Source organism: Peromyscus maniculatus, chromosome 6 (genome assembly GCF_049852395.1).
Source record: "Peromyscus maniculatus bairdii isolate BWxNUB_F1_BW_parent chromosome 6, HU_Pman_BW_mat_3.1, whole genome shotgun sequence".
NCBI classification, from domain to species: Eukaryota; Metazoa; Chordata; class Mammalia; order Rodentia; family Cricetidae; genus Peromyscus; species Peromyscus maniculatus.
The window spans coordinates 11933097-11953169 of NC_134857.1; the positions used below are offsets into that span (position 1 = coordinate 11933097).

The 20073-nt window shown below is 46.3% G+C and overlaps 1 protein-coding gene across 4 annotated transcripts in view; it reads right to left on the reverse strand.

Moving 5' to 3' along the window:
* The window catches only part of Tnik (TRAF2 and NCK interacting kinase), a 418588-nt gene that overhangs the window by 105469 nt on the left and 293046 nt on the right, over positions 1–20073 (reverse strand). For all 4 annotated transcript variants that reach the window (XM_006971170.4, XM_016000780.3, XM_006971168.4 and 1 more), the window contains exons 6-9: positions 19876–19966; positions 17300–17430; positions 5524–5578; positions 3400–3478 (exon numbers count right to left, since the gene is read on the reverse strand). In XM_006971170.4, the coding sequence (XP_006971232.1) occupies positions 3400–3478; positions 5524–5578; positions 17300–17430; positions 19876–19966 (356 nt within the window). The remainder of the gene's footprint in view (positions 1–3399; positions 3479–5523; positions 5579–17299; positions 17431–19875; positions 19967–20073) is intronic.

A 20073-nucleotide genomic window follows, 5' to 3' on the forward strand; every position in this document is an offset into this window, starting at 1 on the left:
ACTGTCGGTGACAGGGAGATGTTTGGAAGATGGTTTTTATCATTGTGGGAATATCACAGAACATATCTGCTTAGCTGAGGCGGCTCCAGAGTCATCAGGTGGCCTGGTGCATTGTTAACCAACATGTTATAGAGCGTGTGACTGCACAACGTTCATTAAGGGACTTGCTCTAGATGTATTTGATTTGGGAAAACTGAACAGAAAAGGTTAATTTCCATAGCCTGTGTTCCAGTTTGGGTTTGATTTTGATGAAGTGTGCAGTCACAGTACAAACGAGATTTCAATTTATTTCAAATATTTTGTGACATCTACTTTATGTCATCATAATTTTATTTGGATTTTATTTGGAACACACATACACACAAACACACACACCACGCATGCACACACACATACACCCCTTTGTCCTTTCTCAAAACAAAAATGCCTGACAACAGGCATGGAGCTTTGAAAATTACTGGGGGTTGAGAGTGGCTAGTTTTTTGGTCAACTTGACACAAGCCCGGGTCATTGGAGAATAGCTAGCTATCTTCAGCTGAGAAATGCCTCTGTCACATTGGCCTGCAGGCAAGTCTGTGGGAGCATCTTCTCGGTTAGTGATTGACATTGAGAGGACCCAGCTCACTGTGGGCAGTGAGGACTTGCAAAAGCTCCTGAGGTCGGACAATGAGTGGCCGAGTTCCTTCAAGGAGGTCCCATGAGCCATGCATGGTATAGGGCTGTGAAGTGAGGTGTCACTCAGGACATTAGAGAGTCAGGCTTGTGGGATGTCCACTGAGGAAAGTCACAGGCATGGAGTGGAGCCGTTCTAAGAGAGGCTATGTGTGCTAGAGGCAGAGCAGGAGAGGCAAGGCCAGCGGGGACCAGATGACATTACTAGGAGCCCGAGATGCTTGAAATGAAACTGCAGGGTGCTGTTTCCCAGGCTAGGCACAGAGCCAGCTTATGTCCTATTTCTCCCTTCTGTGTCCATATTCTATTCCTCTTGGAATGAAAATGATTAGTTTGTGCTATTGTACATTGGAAAGCTGTGACTTGGTTTTTAACTTTACAGGTCTTCACAATTAAGAGACTGATGTGGGTATCACAAGAGTCTTCAGGCTTTTGAGCAATTGGATTTCAAACTGTTAAGATTTGGGAAACTCTCATAGATGAACTAAATGCACTTTGCCTCATGAGATGATGATGAGCCTTTGAGGTCCAGGAGTGGAATGTTAAAGTTCAAAGCGACAGGTTGACAGGGGTGGACTCGTGATGGCTCATCTTCATTGCCAACTTGATTAGACTTGCAATCACCTGGGAGACACACACCTGAGTGTGGCAGTAAGGGCGTGGCCGGATGATAGGCTCAATCCAGGAGGAAAGATCTATCCTGACTGTGCACAGATTGGATCTCTGTCTGAATCAAAAGGAAGGAGGAAGAAAACAGCTGAATAGCAGCATCCAGCTCTCTCACATAGTGTGACAACTGTGTCACGTCCCCACCGCCTTAATTTCTCTGCCATGATGGACTGTTTCTAATTGTGAGCTTTTGTCAGGAGTTCTGTCAGGAAATGATAAAGTGACCGATGCAGCCTCTTAGATGACATGCCTGGGAGACCGGCTTGTTCCCCTGGGGAAGAGCTCACAATATCACCCCAGAAGTGACAGGAGGAGGCTCAGACGCAGGGGACAGGAAGTGAGACCCATGGCACACAGCAGGCTCTCCTGGGGAGCTTGGCACATTCCAAGCCGCAATCTGGCAGGCAGCAGGCTTCGCAATGTCACCATCGCTTCCAGGGGAGGGAACGGAGCTGGCTCCCCTCTCCAGGAGTCAGATCGGGGCGGGGAGGGGGGGGAAGAAATCTCAGAAGAGAGAGGAAGGACCCTCCTGTGCACATGCTCTCTGGTGCCCAATGAAAGGCTGTTGCTGGGGAGAGAACACTTCTGGTACCACAGTGACCCTCTGAGAGGAAGGAGAGCAGGGAAGCCTCGCCTCCGGTTACCAATAGCAACTCCCCCCCCCTTGCAGGTCTGGCAGCTTAGAGACCGCCACCGTTGCTGTGGCTTTTCTGTTTCCTTCCCTCTGTGTAGCGCGCCTTTCCTCTGTCAGCCAGGGTTGCTATGTCATTACGGCTGACTGTACTAATTACGCCTGCTCTGGGTGGTGGGTGTGCACCTGTGGGTGGGAGACAGGATGCCAGTCAAGGGCCTGAGCCTTAAGTCATAGGAAAAGGGACAAATGGCTTGCTCCTTTTTAGTCGGACTACCCAGGACTTATGCCTAGTGGGAAAAACAGTAAGAGGTCACAGGTGGGCAGGGATTAACTCTAATGCAGGGGGAACCAGAGATATAAGAATGTATCAGGAGGTCCTGCCACTTCTGCAGCAGGGAAGGGGAAACGGACATAAAGACCATGATAAAACTACCCACGAGAGTGACAGACAACATACGGCCCTAACCGGGAGGACTCCATTTCCAAACCTCACCTGGGCGTTCACCATCCACATGCCCAGCATGCCTCCTCATGACAGTGTGCACGGAGTAGCTCCCTTTAGAACAAGTCACCTTTTTGTCAGGATTAGTTTATTAAGAACAAAGGTTATACTGTTCTCCCCAAAATAGGAAGCCAGAATGCCCTGTCATAAAGAGAAAGGGACTAAAAATAACTCCACAAAGAACCACGATTTCCCAAGCCAGAGACATCACATGGACCATTAGCAGGTCTGTGTGGGCGCACAGGGAACCACTGTCTTGAGGAGTAGAAGCCGGCCAGTCTAATGGGCTGACTCTAAATCATCACCGTCTCTGATGAAATGTGCCATGCAGTCGGGAGAACACACCACAGTCATAAGTCACAGCGTCTCTGTGCATTACCTGCTCTATTTTGGCTAATAGCTCTTTGCCTTGAGGATAGGGTTAGCAACTTGCTGTACAGACGGCAGGTAACGAAGCTGGGAGTCCAGGATGAATGGCAGCACACAGAATGTCACCTACCAGCTGTGGTGTGCACTCTTTCAACCCAGCCAGAAGGACCCAAGTTCAGATCTCCAGTACTCACATAAAGACAGGTGTGGTAGCATGTGCCTGTAATCGCAGGGCTATGGAAACTGAGGCAGTCGGTTGGCTGGGGCTCACTAGCCAGCCAGTCTAGACAAATTGGTGACCTCTGGGTTTAATGAGACACCCTGTCCATAAAACTAAGGTAGGAAAGCAACTGTAAGAGATAACTGAGGTCAACCCCGGCCTCTGCACTCGAGCACACAAATGTGTACCTGCAGACACATGTTCACACACACACACACACACACACACACACACACACACACACACACACACACACACACACAGGAAAGACAAAGCAAAGATCACAGGAAAGCTTCACCCTCAGATCTTCAAAATACTGAAGGGCAAACTTACCACTTCTTCGACTTGAGGCGAGGTGCTGGGTTCCGGGGTATGAGGAAGAGGGCTCTCATGGGATGCATGTCACAGAGGGCTGTGGGAGACCAAAAACAAGGACCAGAGCCAGTCAGAAACCAAGCCCACACTACCATCCTGTCTGTACAGAAATGCTACACACGTGGACACATGTCTATAAGGTGCTTGTGAATAAGGAGTCAAAGATCTGGAAGCTTCTGTTCGGCAAACATTTCAAAGAGCTGATGTCTAATTGGTTGAATCTCATAAAATGCACATTTCAAACAGATACTAACATTCCTAGGGTCCATATCTTCATGTCATAAGGAAAATAAGTTAAAGGGCCAATGACTAGCCATCTCCTGTGTAAGTAGCCACCTGCCATTCAAAACAAACGGCATGGTGACAGCTGGGATTGGTGTGGCAGAGATGATGCTCTTTAACAAAAGCCTAAGCTGCACTCTAAAAGGGATCTGAGCAGCCGCAGCTCTGTCTTCCATTGGAGGCTTTATGCACACACTGATGTCTATGCACATTTCTAGGCTTTTTGGTACTCTGCCAGGACACCAAATGTCCCTAGCAGCCTTTCAGGTTGCGTGGTGTGCCTTGTTTTCTAAACCCTCCAACCCCAGGATGACTAGGGGGTGAAGTCAGCTTATAAACATGATGTAATCATGTCTCATGAACACAGTCTACATTCTTATTTTAATCCACATATCTTATTGCTTACTTTCTAACAGTGAGAATACATTTTTTTTTCTTGGTACCAAGATTGAGAATATATGCTCCCTCGATGCCAGAGGATTCTGTGGGTAGAGTTTATTTTTAGTCTCGTCTACCACTCAGGATGATAACACAGTTTTAACACTGTGGTATCTGAATTTTCTGACTCAAAAATGTCATTGTGAACAAAGGAAATTTTGTCAATAAACACTCCAAGTCAATCATGCCACACATGGATTCAAGGAACTTAAGAAAAATAAGAGGACAGTGATGACTCAAGAGTCCCAAGTCTAAGAATGAACTGTCTTAAAGGTCCTTGCAGGTCTTTTGAGCCCTGGTCCTGTGAGAAGCAGATGAGAAGGTGTGGCAGTGTGTGAATGCGTACACAAGGACACAACTGGGAGCAATTCCTGTCTGAGTGAGACAGAGAAGAGCCAGCAAAGGGCCACGCCATTGTCACGCAATGCTAGCCCTGGGTGCAGGAGGGAAGGTGGGTCCTAGACTGTCCTGTAGTCCCCCAGGCTGGGTCGGCTAGGTATCAGGGTGATGCTCGAACCACAGCAGCTTGCAAAGTGAATCCACCTCTCTCAGGAAAGAGTGTGCTGGTGTCTCTACTGAGTTGGCACTGATAGGGAGAGTTGGGGAGGTCTGTGAGGTCCAGTCTCAGTCCCCCAGGCCACCACAATAGCTGCCAGAGGTCTTCTATGGTGCTAGTGCTTAAAGTCTCAGGAGACTTGGGGGGGGGCATTCTCAAGATTGCAAGCGTCTGAGACACTGCTCCTATAAGGGCAGGGATATCTTTTTTTTTTTTTTTTTTTTTTTTTGGTTTTTTCGAGACAGGGTTTCTCTGCGTAGCTTTGCGCCTTTCCTGGAACTCACTTGGTAGCCCAGGCTGGCCTCGAACTCGCAGAGATCCGCCTGCCTCTGCCTCCCGAGTGCTGGGATTAAAGGCGTGCGCCACCACCGCCCGGCTAGGGGCAGGGATATCTTAAATACTAATATTCTCAGAAGAGAGGCAGCCTCTGAGTTCAGGTATTTTTGAAAGCTGCACCCAGGAATTCAGCTTTGGAGTTCTGTACATGGGAGTTGACATTGTCTGTGGTTGCTCCAAATTCTGCATGAGGCAGAGGGCCACAAGAATGAGCCACACAGTAAGTGGGTGAGAAAGAAAGACCCCCCCCCAAAGTTTGCTTTCCTCTTTCTCAGCAAAACACAGATCCACACACTGCTCTGAAACCAACAGATTCCTGGTTGATTTAAGATGCCTCTGCTTTCTAAATATACCACATCAGACCCATGCCGGGCTCAGTGTAGCAGAAGGAGAGCAAGCGTAGCCCTGGCAGGAGCCCGCAGGACCCACAGAAGCAGCCCGCAGCAGATTTTACCCAGGAAGGAACTTACGGGGCGCGCCCTCTGCCATCTCAATGGCGGTGATTCCCAAAGACCACAAGTCACTCTGCAAAACGAGAAAGCACAGATACACACACAAATTCAATCAACAGAGGACAGTTGGTTAAACCTGGTAATTACTGCAGAAGTGCCTGTGGGGAAGTCAATCCTTTGTCTGTTTACAAACTTATTTCCCCATCCAGCTGCAGAGCCAGAGGAATCACATTCACTTTTCAGTACACACACTTTTCCTGGTGCCTGGCATATGGTATGTTTCCAATAAATGTATAAGAAATATATAAGGTTTTTAAAAGTTAATTTATTAGTGAGATGTATGTGTCAGTGGGACCATATGAAATGTTGCTGTTTTCAATCTTTTTGACGTGTGTGAAATAATGGGTTTCATGATACTTACTATTGCATCGGCCTAGTGTGTACTTTCCTCCTGTCTCTCTTCCTCCCCCTCTCTTCCCCTTCCATGCTTTAGTCCTCTCCCTTCTCCCACATACTCCCCCGTCTACTTTCCTGTCTCACATGGTTTTTTCTTTCACTGTTTTTATTGAGCTCTAATTGCTACACAGTAAACTGCACATGTATGATGTATACCATTTGATAAGGTGTGACACTCCTGTGACCCCACCCTCACAATCAAGGCAGAAACCTCACCTCCAGAGGACTGCACTCCCCCCTCACATCTCCCCTTCTTTCCCGTCTCCCTTCCCACTCTCTGGGTAACTTACCCATCTGCTCCATCAATGTAGACTACATCTTCCAAATTTATCGAAAAGGACTGAAACAGCAGGTGGCCTTTTTTTTTTTTCCCACCTATGATAGCAATCTCAAAGGCCCTCCTTGTTGGATCACGTGTTGATACTTCCTGACTTTTGTCACTTAGTAGTATTCTATTAAGTGGATGTGCTGGGGTTTGATCTCAGGTGTTGAGAGATATTTGGAGTGTTTCCAGTTTGGGCTATCCTGTACAAAATGCTTACAAACCTTGGTGTCTAGGTCTTGGGTACAAGCTTTTATGACTTCTGAATAAATACCAACAGGTAGAACCAGTGGCGAATTTAGTAGGTATTAATCGCATCCAATCTGTTTAACACACAACAACCTATCCTTGACTGTGATAGGAAGAGGATGGGATATTCTGATGGGGACATGCGCATACATTGCAGCACAGTCGATCAGATGTTCTCCAGCTCCCTTACACACTGCTGTGGAAGACAGGTCTTAAGTCCTAACCTGCCTTCTTATGTTTGGACTGACTGCCAGTGCTCCCCGCTTCACTGGACGGAATCTCCAGGTCTCTCTATCCAGGTGAGGTGATCTGTAAGTATGGCATGACTGATGTCATCAAGACATGGAGGAAACCAATGAGATAGCCCAGAAGGACGCTTGCTGTTCCCTCCGCTCAGCCAATGGGGAAGAACACCTAATATAGGTCCGGTTCAGGGACTGCATTCCGATATCATCAGCCATCTCACTCCTAGGTTTCTGGAGTTTCACGCACATTATTCAAAATTCTCCCCTGTAACTTTACTCAAATTATAGAGATCAAAGTGAAGCTTCCTTGCTATCCCCACCAAACAAATGTCAAGGGCACCGGAAGGTGGGAGTAAAAGGGTGTAATTGGAAGGGAGCCATGGACTTCATGCTGAGTCATTTCCTCAAATGGAATTTCTCAGTAGCCTGTGAATGACTGGCAGCCTGCTCAGTATCTGAGGAGAGTTCCTTACAAGGTACAAAGGGATGTACTGGGTGCCCAGCCTGTCACCCAGAGTGCCATCAGCTTAGAGCAGGTAGCAATGGGGACAGTGAGGCACTGGGCTAAGAGGCCAACACAACGGTGCAGGAAGTCAGCTGTTGTCCTCTCTCTCTGCTCTCTTTCTGGATTTCTTCCAAAGCTCCAGACAACACATTCCTTGCAGTACATGTGCATCCAGCAAAGGACTGTTTCTTGTGTTGGCTCAGGAGTGGAACACGCCAAAGATGAGAACACAGCTCTCTTGTACCTGCATTTACAGTCGGCAGACCAAGACAGTTGCTTGGGAACATGAAAGAACAAGCCCCTCCCTGTACAGAAGGTATCAGACAGGAAACTGGGCAAAGAGCCGGAAGTCGAGGGTCAGCATCAGAGGTCCCTGTGCCTTTTGATAATATTCCAGTGTCCTCAGGACTTGATGTTTCCTCTAGCAGCTTCCCAAGAGCCTATGAACAGAGCATTTCTGGAGCATGAGGAAGGCACGCTCTCTGCTGCCAGCTGCCAGGCAGGGGTGGACTGAAATGGCCGTCAGACCCAGTGAGTCTTGAGCTGGTGTGAGAGGTCACACGCTTGAAGAGAAATGATGGCACTGAGCTGAGAAGGCTCCAGGCCAAGCTTTAGACAGAGAGACGATGCACTGCAGCCAGGCTCACTTCTGTCTCTGAGGTTCTGTTCAAACTTCCCTACATGGAGGGAGAGGTACATGGCAAAGAGGGCCAATCCTGGGGATGTGCAAGTTGGCCTCTCCTGTCTCCTCCCCCCACCTGAAGAAGTCTGGATCCCGGCAGCTTCCTGTGCTGTGCCAACCACTGGCCGTTCCTCACGTTAGCCCCTCACACAGGTGGTGGCTCCCACCATGCTGTCTATTGACACACCACTAGTTCAATGTAGTTTGTGTTCTTTACACACTTTGCCTCAGGACACACACACTCGGGGCGGGGGTTCAGGGAGAGAGGGAGGAGAGAGGGGTGGGGAGAGAGGGGGAGAGGGAGGAGAGGTAGAGGAGAGGAAGGGGGGACAAAAAGCCCTTGTGTCACAGGTCTTTGTTTTGGTGACTGAACAGTACTGGGACACAGTAGGTCGTTATTACAGATTTGCTGAATGAATGAACGAGGAGCGATGGTCCAGGCTGCCCGCTGCCTTCACAGATCTTCTCCCAGATCACACAGGCCACATAGAAAATGGCCCTGGCTCTCCCACGGCCATTGCCATTTCTCCTTTAACTGATCACAGCGCAGGTCTTGAGTATTCATCTTTACTTTAAGTCAGAAACCCACAAATCATTGTCCCTGATTCTCTGTCCACAGGTGACGGAGGTGTTGCCAAAACAAAGGAGCAGAGATTCAGCGCGGACCTGTTCCTGTGCTTCAAAGCCAACCTTAGCTTCCCAGAGGAAATGTAGGTTGGTAGGGAGAACAGGCTTTCAAAGCAGACACAGCCAGACACAGTCCATGCTCCTGATTTAGTGACTTGCAGAATGCTGCCCAGCTTAGCTTTCTCAATGGCACAGGAGGTGCTGGTGGCATGCTTGTTTTCAGGCACGCTGCCCAGCACAAAATCTGGTGCCCATGGGCCTCGAGCATATGGATTTCTTTGCCTGCACTGCTGGGTGAGGTTCTTGGCCTCCCCATTTGGTTGTCATGGTTTCCCTCCATGCCGCTGTGGCAGGCATCATTTGTTGGCTAACCTGAACCCCACTCCCACTGCTACCTCCATTTCTGAGCACCCCAAAGCTGCACTAGCTTATCCTGGCACCCCAGTGAGTTAGATTTGTGACCAGAGCTATGACCAATGAGAGACACGCAAACAAAGCCAGGCGCTTGTGTTTTTCCCCAAATAGGGAGCTAACGCAGCTGGTGTCTTGCAAGCTCCTTTCAAGTTCTTAGTGTCTTGAGTAAAAACATGGTGTCTGGAGTTACAACATCCATCTTGAAACCTGAGGCAATATGCCAACTGATGAATGATGCCAGAGCAGAGAGGGAGGAGGCAGAGTTTCTGGAGATATCCATGCTCATCACATCGGCTCTGGACCACATGATGCTAGATTTCTGGTGATGGAATAAGCATGATTCCAGCCAAAGATATTTGCAAATGATCCCATGTATGTGTATATATGTATGTTTATGTTTGTGTACATGTGTGCACATGCATGCATGTATATATATATGTGTGTATATATATAGATGTGTGTGTATGTACATGTAGCATGTATACATCTATGTATTATCTACACAGCAATAGTAGGAGGGAAAAGAGAAAGAGTTTGACTGTAGGAAACGGGAGGTCTCACCTGCGAGGCCCTCTTGGAATTGTACCACAGGAAGCAAGGATGGTTAATAAAGAAAAGATGTCTCTCTTTGTTAGCCTTCCTAAAAACACCTTTTTAAATCAAAGCCCCTATCATACCATCCAAACAAACAGCCTGTGTAGCCTTGGCCAGTCATCTGACTATTGCTTGTTGAAGACTTTATTTCATATTATTATCAGTATCATTTTGAACTGGAGTTATCCCGTTTTCCAAAGGGAAATATTTATATTCTTAAATTCTTGGTCATATATTCCCAAAGTTGCTTGTAAGCTCTACTTAACTGCCTGTGTTGGGAAGCTATAACTGTCCCTGACAGGCCCTGTTCAACCTTTGGATAAATTAGTGAATCCCAAAGACACTTCAGAACTTAAACAAAGGAGAGGGGCCTCCCATCACTACTGGCGAGACAGATCACTGGAGACGGGCAGGAAGAGAGCAGAACACGATGGGAGAGTGAGGCAGAGACAAGTTTCCTTCATGACCATTGTGTGACTCATTTTGGCAGGAGTTGGGCAATTCATTATTTCAGCGGTGCGGAGCCGCCGGCCTGCAGCATGATTAATAGCCCATCCCTGTGTGCATTACAAACAGAACAGAGACAAATTCTAGTGCCTCTGAGAAGGCAGGCACAAGGTACAGCTTCTGGCTGAGGCCTGGGGACAGCTGGCACACAGTGGCTTGCACAAAACAAAAGAACGTTCTTTCTGAACAGGCCTGCCCAGCTCAGTGGAAGAGAGCCTCGCTACAATAAACTGCCGTTCAAGAAGAGGGAGGGCGTAGCTAGAAGTCTAGTGTGCTCCACTGCAGCCGTGGATGAAGCTCCGACTCTGAGCTCTGACACAGAGACCTTTTCCTCAACCACAATGCTTAGGTAATGTATGGTTTGCGGGACTGATATAAGAATTCAGTAACTTGATAAGCTCCACAGTCCTAACATGGCCCAGTGCACAAGCACGCGGTAGACAGACTTTTGGGGGTCAATGATTGCCAGCTGGCAGTTCAGTCAGTATACACGAGCTAAGTAAGGGCAATGAGCCTCATAACCCAATGGCATAAGGCAGGCTGGGCAGAAACGGAACCCAGAGGAAGGAGACTGGACATTGACTTCTTCCCGTCTTTGGAGTCTCCCACTGTGGCCCCCTACTGGCAGAGCATGATCAGATATCAGATGGACAAACAGAAAAGGGGCTGGCCCAAGTATCCCAAAGCAGGGGCAGCATGGTGGTCTAGACAGACAGACAATAGCTTGATAATGAGCATAACCAGCTGGATTCTACAGTGCTTCACAGACATGAAAATAGTCTTTCATTCGGAAATGTACTTGCAATTTGTCTATTCTTTCTAAAATATTTCAACTGGGGTAAAAAAGGGAATCATATGCCGAGTGTGGTTGCTACAGAGATTAACTTAATCTAGTGGTTAGAGATTTAGAGAGGAGGACTTGAGTTCAGCAGGAGGTAACTAGAGATGGGCAATGCACACAGAGCTGAGTTGCATGAAATCACTTGTTTCATTAGGTCAACAAAAATGGCCACAAGAACCAGACTCTCATGAGATATGTGAGCACAAAGCTGTTCTAGAGCATTCTTACCATATGCCAAACACTGTGTGATATCTTCATAAATATCAAAAGGTTATAACACCACATCGTGGTATTACAGAGAGACAGACGATAGCTTAGTAACGAGTACAACTACCTGGGTTCTACAATGCCTCGCTGACACAAAAATTGTCTTCCATTTGGAAACATACTTGTGGTTTGTCTATTCTTTGAAAATATTTCAATTGGGAAGATCACATGTGTGCATGTGTGTGTGTGCGCGCGCGTGCGTACGTGTGTGTGTGTGTGTGTGTGTGTGTGTGTGTGTGTGTGTGTGTGTGGTTTAATACCACCATAAAGTGGTTTTGCAACCTTGTGATGTATAATAGATTTTTCACATTTTACACAGGCCCAGAAAAGTTAAACAGCCCCTGGAGGTGATGTAGGAGTGAGGGGCACGGGCTGTTTTCTACTGGTCTCGTGTGACTTCCTCTCGTCCTCATTCACACTTCACTCACTTCTATCCAAATAGGACCGAGGTCAGGGTCAGGGAGGCTGTCTAGGGCGCAGGTCTTGACAATCTCATTTCACAGAGAAAACAAAGAAAACATGGACGCCCCCTCCCTTCCCTGCTTCCCTACACTTGATATCTGCTGTAGAGGAAACTGCCGGAAGATTTATCGTCCGTGGGATCGGTGTTGTAGCTGAAGGAAGTGGACCAGCTGGAGCTGCTGAGACAGCGCCACCTGCCGGCACGGCCTGCTGCGGTCTGTACTGTTATTTCTGAGTGACCTGGAGGGACTCACGTTTGGAGCTCAGCACACAGGGACAGGACATGTCCACAGGTAGAATCGCCACACTTGGTGGCACCTGCCATCAAGGGATTCTCCCATTTGACAGCAGCTCACCTGACTTCCTACTGACCCTCTTGTTCAAAGGAACATTTCCACCCTGCCTGAATAAAATCTATGCCTGGGATACCGAAGGAGCTGAGCGATTTCTTTGTAGCCAGAGGAAATCTGCACCGCAGATCTGCCACTGATGTGGGACAAGTCTCTTAATACAGTGCAGGTGAATGACACAAAGGGTCAGCAAGAGTCAGCCCCAAAGCAAGTGACCCACTAGGCACGGGGTGTGGGGGACAAGGCATTTTCTAGGACCTTTATCACTTCACTAGCTTAATTATAAGAGCAAATTTTGATGCAAAAACATCAAAACAGGACAGAAAGACAAAGAAAATAAGAATTAAGAATGCATTGTCAACGTGCTCAGAGGCCAAACACTTCAGTGCTTTCCAGGCTATTTACAGATTGCCCACCCCTAACACTGTGTATGCACATATATGTGCATGTACATGTGAGTTCGTGTGTGTGTGTGTGTGTGTGTGTGTGTGTGTGTGTGTGTGTGTGTGTGTGTGTGTAGTGTTTCTACATCAGGTGAGTGGGAGTGAGACTATAGTAAGAGGAAGATGTTTTGGTACTCAACATTTGGGTACCAAACACATCCAGCTCTAATGCCTCATTGCTCAGTAGTGTATAGTATTCCACTGGATAGAGAATTAGGTCTCTGCTCAGTCAGATTTCAATGGATATGGGCTTGGCCACATAGACTTTTCTTCAGTGAGTGCCTCTGTTAAGGCAATACGTAGGACTATAAAATGCCTGTCAGATTCCATCCTACTGAAATATAATTCACAGTAAGTTTTAAAAATGCCAGTTTAAACAGCCTAGGAGTTTTGAACAGCTTTATTAATTTCAAATCTTTTGAATGCTTATTATTAAATGGGAAAGCTTTCATTATTGCCCTGCGTACTTACCAGGGAATGAAACCTTTCCTTTTGCTTGAAGTGTTTTGACAGAATTTCTGAAAACAGGAAAGGAAGGGCCCACAGGAGAGAGCCAGCATACCAGGCAATGCAGCTTAGGTTCTCTTCCACATTCAGTGGGTTCTCCTGCACACGTCAGACTCCACCCAAAACCAGACTGCAGGGAAATCTCGTCTCTACAGACTGCTTTCCCACAGTGGCCCTTAGGGGAGTCAGTTTCTAAGACTTGAGAGACAGCTCAGTCAGCTCAGTAGTTATGAGTACGAACTGCTTTTCAGAGGACCTGGGTTCGGTTCTCAGTACCCCCAATGGGTAGCTCCCAACCACCTGTAACTCAAGGGATTTGACCACCTCTTCTGGCCTCCAAAGGCATATGCAATCATGTGCACATACTTGCATATCCATACATACACATCGCTAAAAAAAAAATCTTTAAAAAAGGAATTGGGAAAATAGAAACTTCTGCCAGTCTTTAAAAGCATTTTAAAATAAATCAAATAATGATCAATAATAATAAGTCCTAAATCACATACCCAAACCAAACTTGTTTTCTCCATTTTACCTTCATTTTAAAGCCAGAGCTTTCTTGGTGAAGCTTACAGAATCCAGTGCTGTTCAAAGCATCTTTTTTTTTTTTTTTTTTTTTTTTTTTTTTTTTTTTTTTGGTTTTTCGAGACAGGGTTTCTCTGTGTAGCTTTGCGCCTTTCCTGGGACTCACTTGGTAGCCCAGGCTGGCCTCGAACTCACAGAGATCCGCCTGGCTCTGCCTCCCGAGTGCTGGGATTAAAGGCGTGCGCCACCACCGCCCGGCTCCAAAGCATCTTTTATTCAGTATCCATCACTGGGAAATTTTGGACACATACATTTAATCTATGTGAGAGGCTAACATGAGGAGGTCATTGCTGAGGCAGGGACTCCCGTCGGCTCAAATGGACTGTCCCACACACAGACCAAATCCTTGGGCTCGATAGGTCTCCAGTAGGAAATGGTTTATGCAGAGAGAGCTCAGCTAATCGCCTGCACACACACACACACACACACACACACACACACACACACACACACACACACACACAGCGGGAGTTCAGTAAACGTACACAGAGTGACCGACTGAAGAGATGCAAAGTCAGCCTGCTGTCAAGCCGTCCCCTGGTGGCAGACCACATTCCCGGGCACACTGAGCAGAAAGCATGGTAAGATACAGTGCCAGAGAGGCTTTAAAGATTACCATCTTTTCTGTAGGATTATGGAGTGGTCAAAATAAATCTCCCCAGACTCCCTTTCTGCTTCTTCACCCACACTTCAGACAAGCCTCTCCTGCCCACGACTGGTGAACAGCAAAGTTCACGTCCTAGGCATGGGGCTTTCTTCCTTGTGAACAACTTGCATACATGAAAGTCTTGATGGTCAAGTTCATGCTGTAGTCGAAATGATTGACCCAGTTGAACCTGTTTTCTCTGTGAGAATTCTTTTTGTTTAATTATAGGTTTTTAAATATTCTTAACATACAGGTATCATATCAGTTCTAAACAATATTTTTTAGCAATAGTCTGAGAAAGAAGCCCAAGATTAAACTTCATTTCAAGCTTTGGGTTAGCCAAAAGGAAAAACTATTCTAGTTACTCTCTTAAAAACAAGCCAGCTACAAGGGTATTGTCTATGCTACAGAGAAAATACACAGCCCACACCAATACATAAAAGATTCAGACAGGAATGAAAATCTAGACACTCTGGTTCTTCCTGGTATAATGTGTCTTATTTTAAAATTTAGATTCATTTCTTTTATGTGTTTGGGTATTTTGCTGCATGTGTATCTGTGTACTACACATGTGCATGGTGCCCTTGGGAGTCAGAAGAGGACATCAGATGCCCTGGAACTGGGGTTATAGATGGTTGTGATCTACCACTTACATGCTGGGATTCAAACCCTCAGATCATCTGCAAGAGCAACGTGTGCTCTTAACTTCTGACCCACCCCGCCAAGTCTCTCCTGGTATATTTTGAAGTTGTTCAAATTATCTATGGCACAGATGTAGACTAGTTAACTTGTTACATACAACTACAGTTTAAAGAATTGCTTACAGCCAATTAAAATATGCATATCTCATCTGGGATATATATTTTGTAGTGGGTTCTCTGGCAGATTTGCAAATGGAGCTATTTAAATGTGCTGATCATTAACAGTTTAAATAAATGACATTTACTTGGCAGGGGATTAATTTTTAACACGGCAGCTGCTCAGACAGACTGCTGTCAGGTTATTAGAGGGACAAACTTTGAAGGAAGGAGGGGATTACGATGTTTTCAAGACCTTCAAGCTTACATTTCTCTAAAGAGGTGAATAATTTCATCAGTACTCAGAGACACTGGGTCTCAAAGACTGCCCTGTTTGCGACGCTATAACCTGACTTCCATATGACCAAATGTGAAGTAAGTGAACTTTCACAGAGAAATTCCTCAAATATACTCTTTGTATGGGATCTATGAGATTTATTTGGAAGCCTAGCAAATGTCTCCTAAGACCAGTTTGCAGTTACAAAGAGTCCTGTGGATTCTTTTCCAGAGAGCCCTCATGATGCAGATTTCACTTACACAACAAAACCACACTAGATAGACTCTTCTTCACAGGTGGGGGCGGGGGACAAGTGATCACAGAGAGCTGAACAAAGAGTTGGGAGACCCATGTTCAAGTTAAAGTTCAGAGACTATCACCAACTGGGTATTCACCCGTGGAGATCTGCCCTCGGTTTCCCCCTTCATAGGATATTGAGAGGCGATCACTCGTCTTGAGGGAAAGTTCTTGAACTCCCAGACCAAACCCAGACAATATTGCATTTGCCCACACAGCGTCTCTGCCTCGTGCACAGCCCGGGAGCTCTGCAGCTGCTCTAGCCTCCACTGTCCACAGTTCTACTTTCTCTTAACAGGGATTTCTACAAAAGCAATGCCATCAACACTGTAGCCCTCCAGGGGCTTGAAACTGGGACTAGATGGCTAGAGAGACTGAGTCAACGAGAGCTGCCAGGAGAAGCCAACTGGATGTGGCTTGAGCTTAGCTGCGCACCTCCAGCCTATAATTAAAGTAACAAGGATACATCAGACTTCTGTGAAATGCCATGCCACACTAGCATACATTTCGACCCCATGTCATTCTCCTACAGAGAGAAAATTTCAGACTATCAAAGGTTGGCACTGTGGAAATGTGGCACATGATGTCTGGTAACTACAAAAAGAACCCCCAGTATTCATATTTTGGCATAACAGGTGCTGTGTTCTAGTTGGATAGGAACATGGAGTTCCTGTGTGCTATTGCATGGTAGGCAAGTGTAATTACAATAATATGCTGCCCATTAAAAAAGCTAGAAGGAGCCGGGCGGTGGTGGTGCACACCTTTAACCCTAGCACTCGGGAGGCAGAGCCAGGTGGATCTCTATGAGTTCAAGGCCAGTCTGGTCTATAGAGCAAGTTCTAGGACAGGCACCAAAACTACACAGAGAAAGCCTGTTTCGAAAAGCCTATATATATGGAAAGATTCTCAAATGTTTGTGAGTGAGCATGTATGTTCAGGTGTATGTATTTCTGCACCTGTGTGCTGTGCATGGGGAAGCCAGGGGTCAGTCTTGGGTATCATTTCTCAGGAGCTTAGATTCTTGAGAGAGGGTGAGTCATTGTCTTGGAACTTGCCTGGAAAGCTAGGCAGGCTGGCTGGCCGGTGAGGCCCAGGGTCCTCCCTAGAGCTGGTAGAAACCTGCATCACCACAGCTGGTCTTTTAACATGGGTTCTGGAAGGCTGCCTTGGGTCCTTATGCCTGCAAGGCAGGCATTTGACCAACTGAGCTATCTCTTTGGGACCTCTGAAACCTTTAACCTTAAAAATATGATATTTTAACAGATACATATATTTATCCTGATTCAAACATTGTGTATGTGTGCACATGTGAAAAATACTCCTCGGAACTTCTTTCATATGTACAGTTGGAATGTTTTTATGTATCAGCAAAAAATGGATCAAATGAGTTAGAAGAAAAAAGATAATGAGATTATATACTTTGCCAAAACTAAACTATAACCAAAAACATCAACCTAATCTATTTCCCAAGAATAAGATGGAAGCACAAATTCAAAACCATATGAAATAACGTTAATATCATTTTGTAAATGGGCAATCAAATATCATGGGTGAATTCATTGAACAATTCTTACTTGAGTGTCTTACAATCTTAGATCTCAATTATGTTTTCCCGTTCTCCCATGTGTCACATAAATCACAAATGCCTATGAGAATTACCCCTTGCAAAATTGAGGACCAGGGGCCAGACATGGCTTCACAGCACAAGGAAGAAGTCCTACCTTGAAATCATACGTGGCATCTGGGTTCTCATCACAGGCAATGACTTCCGGTGCCATCCAGTATGGGGTTCCAATGAATGTGTTCCTCCTGCCCACTGTTCGGTCAAGCTGGGCACTCACTCCAAAGTCCACTAATGATGAGAAGACAATGGAATAAATCAGAACCTAAGGCTGGATGTGAGAACAAAATGATGTGCATTCCTCATGTGGTAAAATATGTGTAACATAAAAGTTATGATTTTATCTTGATTCTTTGTCAGTTTGACACAATATATAGAGAGGAACCTGAACTGAGAAAATGTCTCCATCAGATTGCACGTAGGCAAGTCTGAAGGGCATTTTCTTGATAGATGGTCGATATGGGATGGGCTATCCCCATTGTGGGCGGAGCCATCCCTGGACATGGGGAGAATAAGAGAAGAAACTGAGCAAGCCAGTAAATGGCATCCCTCCACGACTTGTTTCCGTTCCTGCCTCCTAATCCCTGCCTTGAGTTCCTGCTCTGACTTTGCTCAGTGATGGACTGTAACCTGAGTTATAAACTGAAATAAACCCTTGTCTTACCCAAGATGGTTTTGTTCACAGTGTTTTATTACAGCAATAGAAACGTACTTAGGATAGATTTAACCACTTTCCACACACACTTTCTGGGGCAGTAAAGTCCTTAAAGATTGCACCACCATCACCACCATCCATCCCAGAACACTTTTATCTTCCACCAGTGAGGTTACAACCTGTGGCCCATCCTTAACACCCCCGTCCCCGGCCCTCTCCAGGACACTGACTATCCCAGAAATGAGCGGAGTCACACAGAATGCATCTTATTTCACTTAATTTAATGCCCTCAAAGTTCACCCAGGTGTAACATATGTTACAGTTTTCTTCCTTTTTAATGCTGAATAATTTCCCCTTAAATTTCCATGTCTACACTTTATCTTTTCCTCTGGTGACGGGCATTTGGGTCCCTTTTACCATTTCTATACTGGGAATACATGCTTTTGAAATGAATGATTAACTAGATAAATGCACCAGTGAGGAAATCACAAATTGCTGTATTTGATTACATCAAGGCTCCATTGAGACACACAGCGAAGTAGGGGTTGTATAGACGATAGTCTTTGTGGCCACAAAGGGCAACACAAACCTGTAATTGAGACCTAAGGGTGGTGTCAGCCTGCCAAAATTTACATGCCATTGCTGCCACCGGCTAGCCATGTGACTGGCAAGCAACCCACCCCCGTGTGGTTTTCCAAATCTACAATATAAAGATGAAGATGGCAACCTAGAATGACCTCACTTACAGGAGACAATCCAGGTGTCTCTTCAGAGATGTGGCATCCATTGTATTCCTAACAAGTGCTTGTTAATCAGCTTCAGGAAGTCCTCTGAGGCCAGATCACCTAGTCTCTAGACATGTATCCATTAGCCTGTACAATGTATGCTCTTGTTTTTAAAAGCAAATGTTCATGTGATGACTGCTTGGCTCCAAATCCAAATGGGGATGGGAAATTACATACTGTAACAAAAGGGAAGGGCAAATGTTCAAATCTCTTTGGAAATAAGCAGTCCCATGGACAGCAAAACCCTTCTTGATAATAAAATGAGAGCATTCCCAGATGTTTTTGTGAAAGGCTCTCTCTGGAATAGTTTTAGCTCTCAACTTGGCTCAGTCTAGAATCGCCTTGGGAAGAGAGTCTCTCTGAGAGTTTGTCTCGATGGGGCTGGCCTGTGGGAAGACCCAGCCCACCGTGAGTGGCTCCATTCTCTAGATTTGGGTCCTGGGCTGTCTCAGAGTGGAGAAAGTGAGTACATATGCATTCACTGTCTCTCCGTTCCTGGATGTGAGTGTGATGAGACTAGGTGCGTCAAGTTCTTGCTGCTTGGACGCCCCCAGTGATGGCCTGTCATCGGGAAGGGTGAGCCAAGAGAGCCCCTCCCTCTGCTGAGACGCCTTCTGTCAGGACAGCAGCAGAGGGCAAACCGGGACAGACTCTGACGGATTTGCCAAAGAAAAGGATTCCCACCACCAACTCTGGCAGGGTGAAGTGGGGTGACCAGGGTGCACCCGAAATGGACTCTCGAGAATTCCCTTTGTACAGGCACTGTAGGGAATAATAAAATAAATTTAAGTATAACTCAAGCCCCTGGGAAGTTAGCAGGACTTGATTATTCAAAAGACTTTCCAATGTAAATGTTTTTGCTGAAAACACACACACACACACACACACACACACACACACACACACACACACACACACACACACCAAACACCCCAAAAACCCCCTGGGACCATCAGTGCCTCCTCACAACAGCAGTGGCACGAGCAGACTCAAGTACTGGGTGATGCCAAGGCGGGTCACTACACAGTGCTTCAGTGTAGGGCTCCAGTCACCACACAGGTCACTCTTCTGGAGGGACTGGGAAAAGGCTTTACAAATAGACAAAGAACGTTTTCCCTTTCATCTTTGGGGACATGCCCCCCAAGCCAACAGCAACAGATTTACATTAATGTTTTAAAAGGACTGTTGACGCCTATCGACTCCAGCAGTGCTGTGGCTGATGGACGCGGTCCGTACCTAGCTTAACTTCTGCATTTTCAGTCAGCAAGACGTTCTGCCCTTTGATGTCTCGGTGAATCACTTTGTGCTGGTGCAGGTGACTCAGGCCCTGTTGGAATGGAGAGGTGAGAGAGTTAACAGGACAGTCACATTTCTGAATGCTGACAATCACCCTCAAACAACTTATCTAGAGATACTTACAGGAGTCTCTTCTCA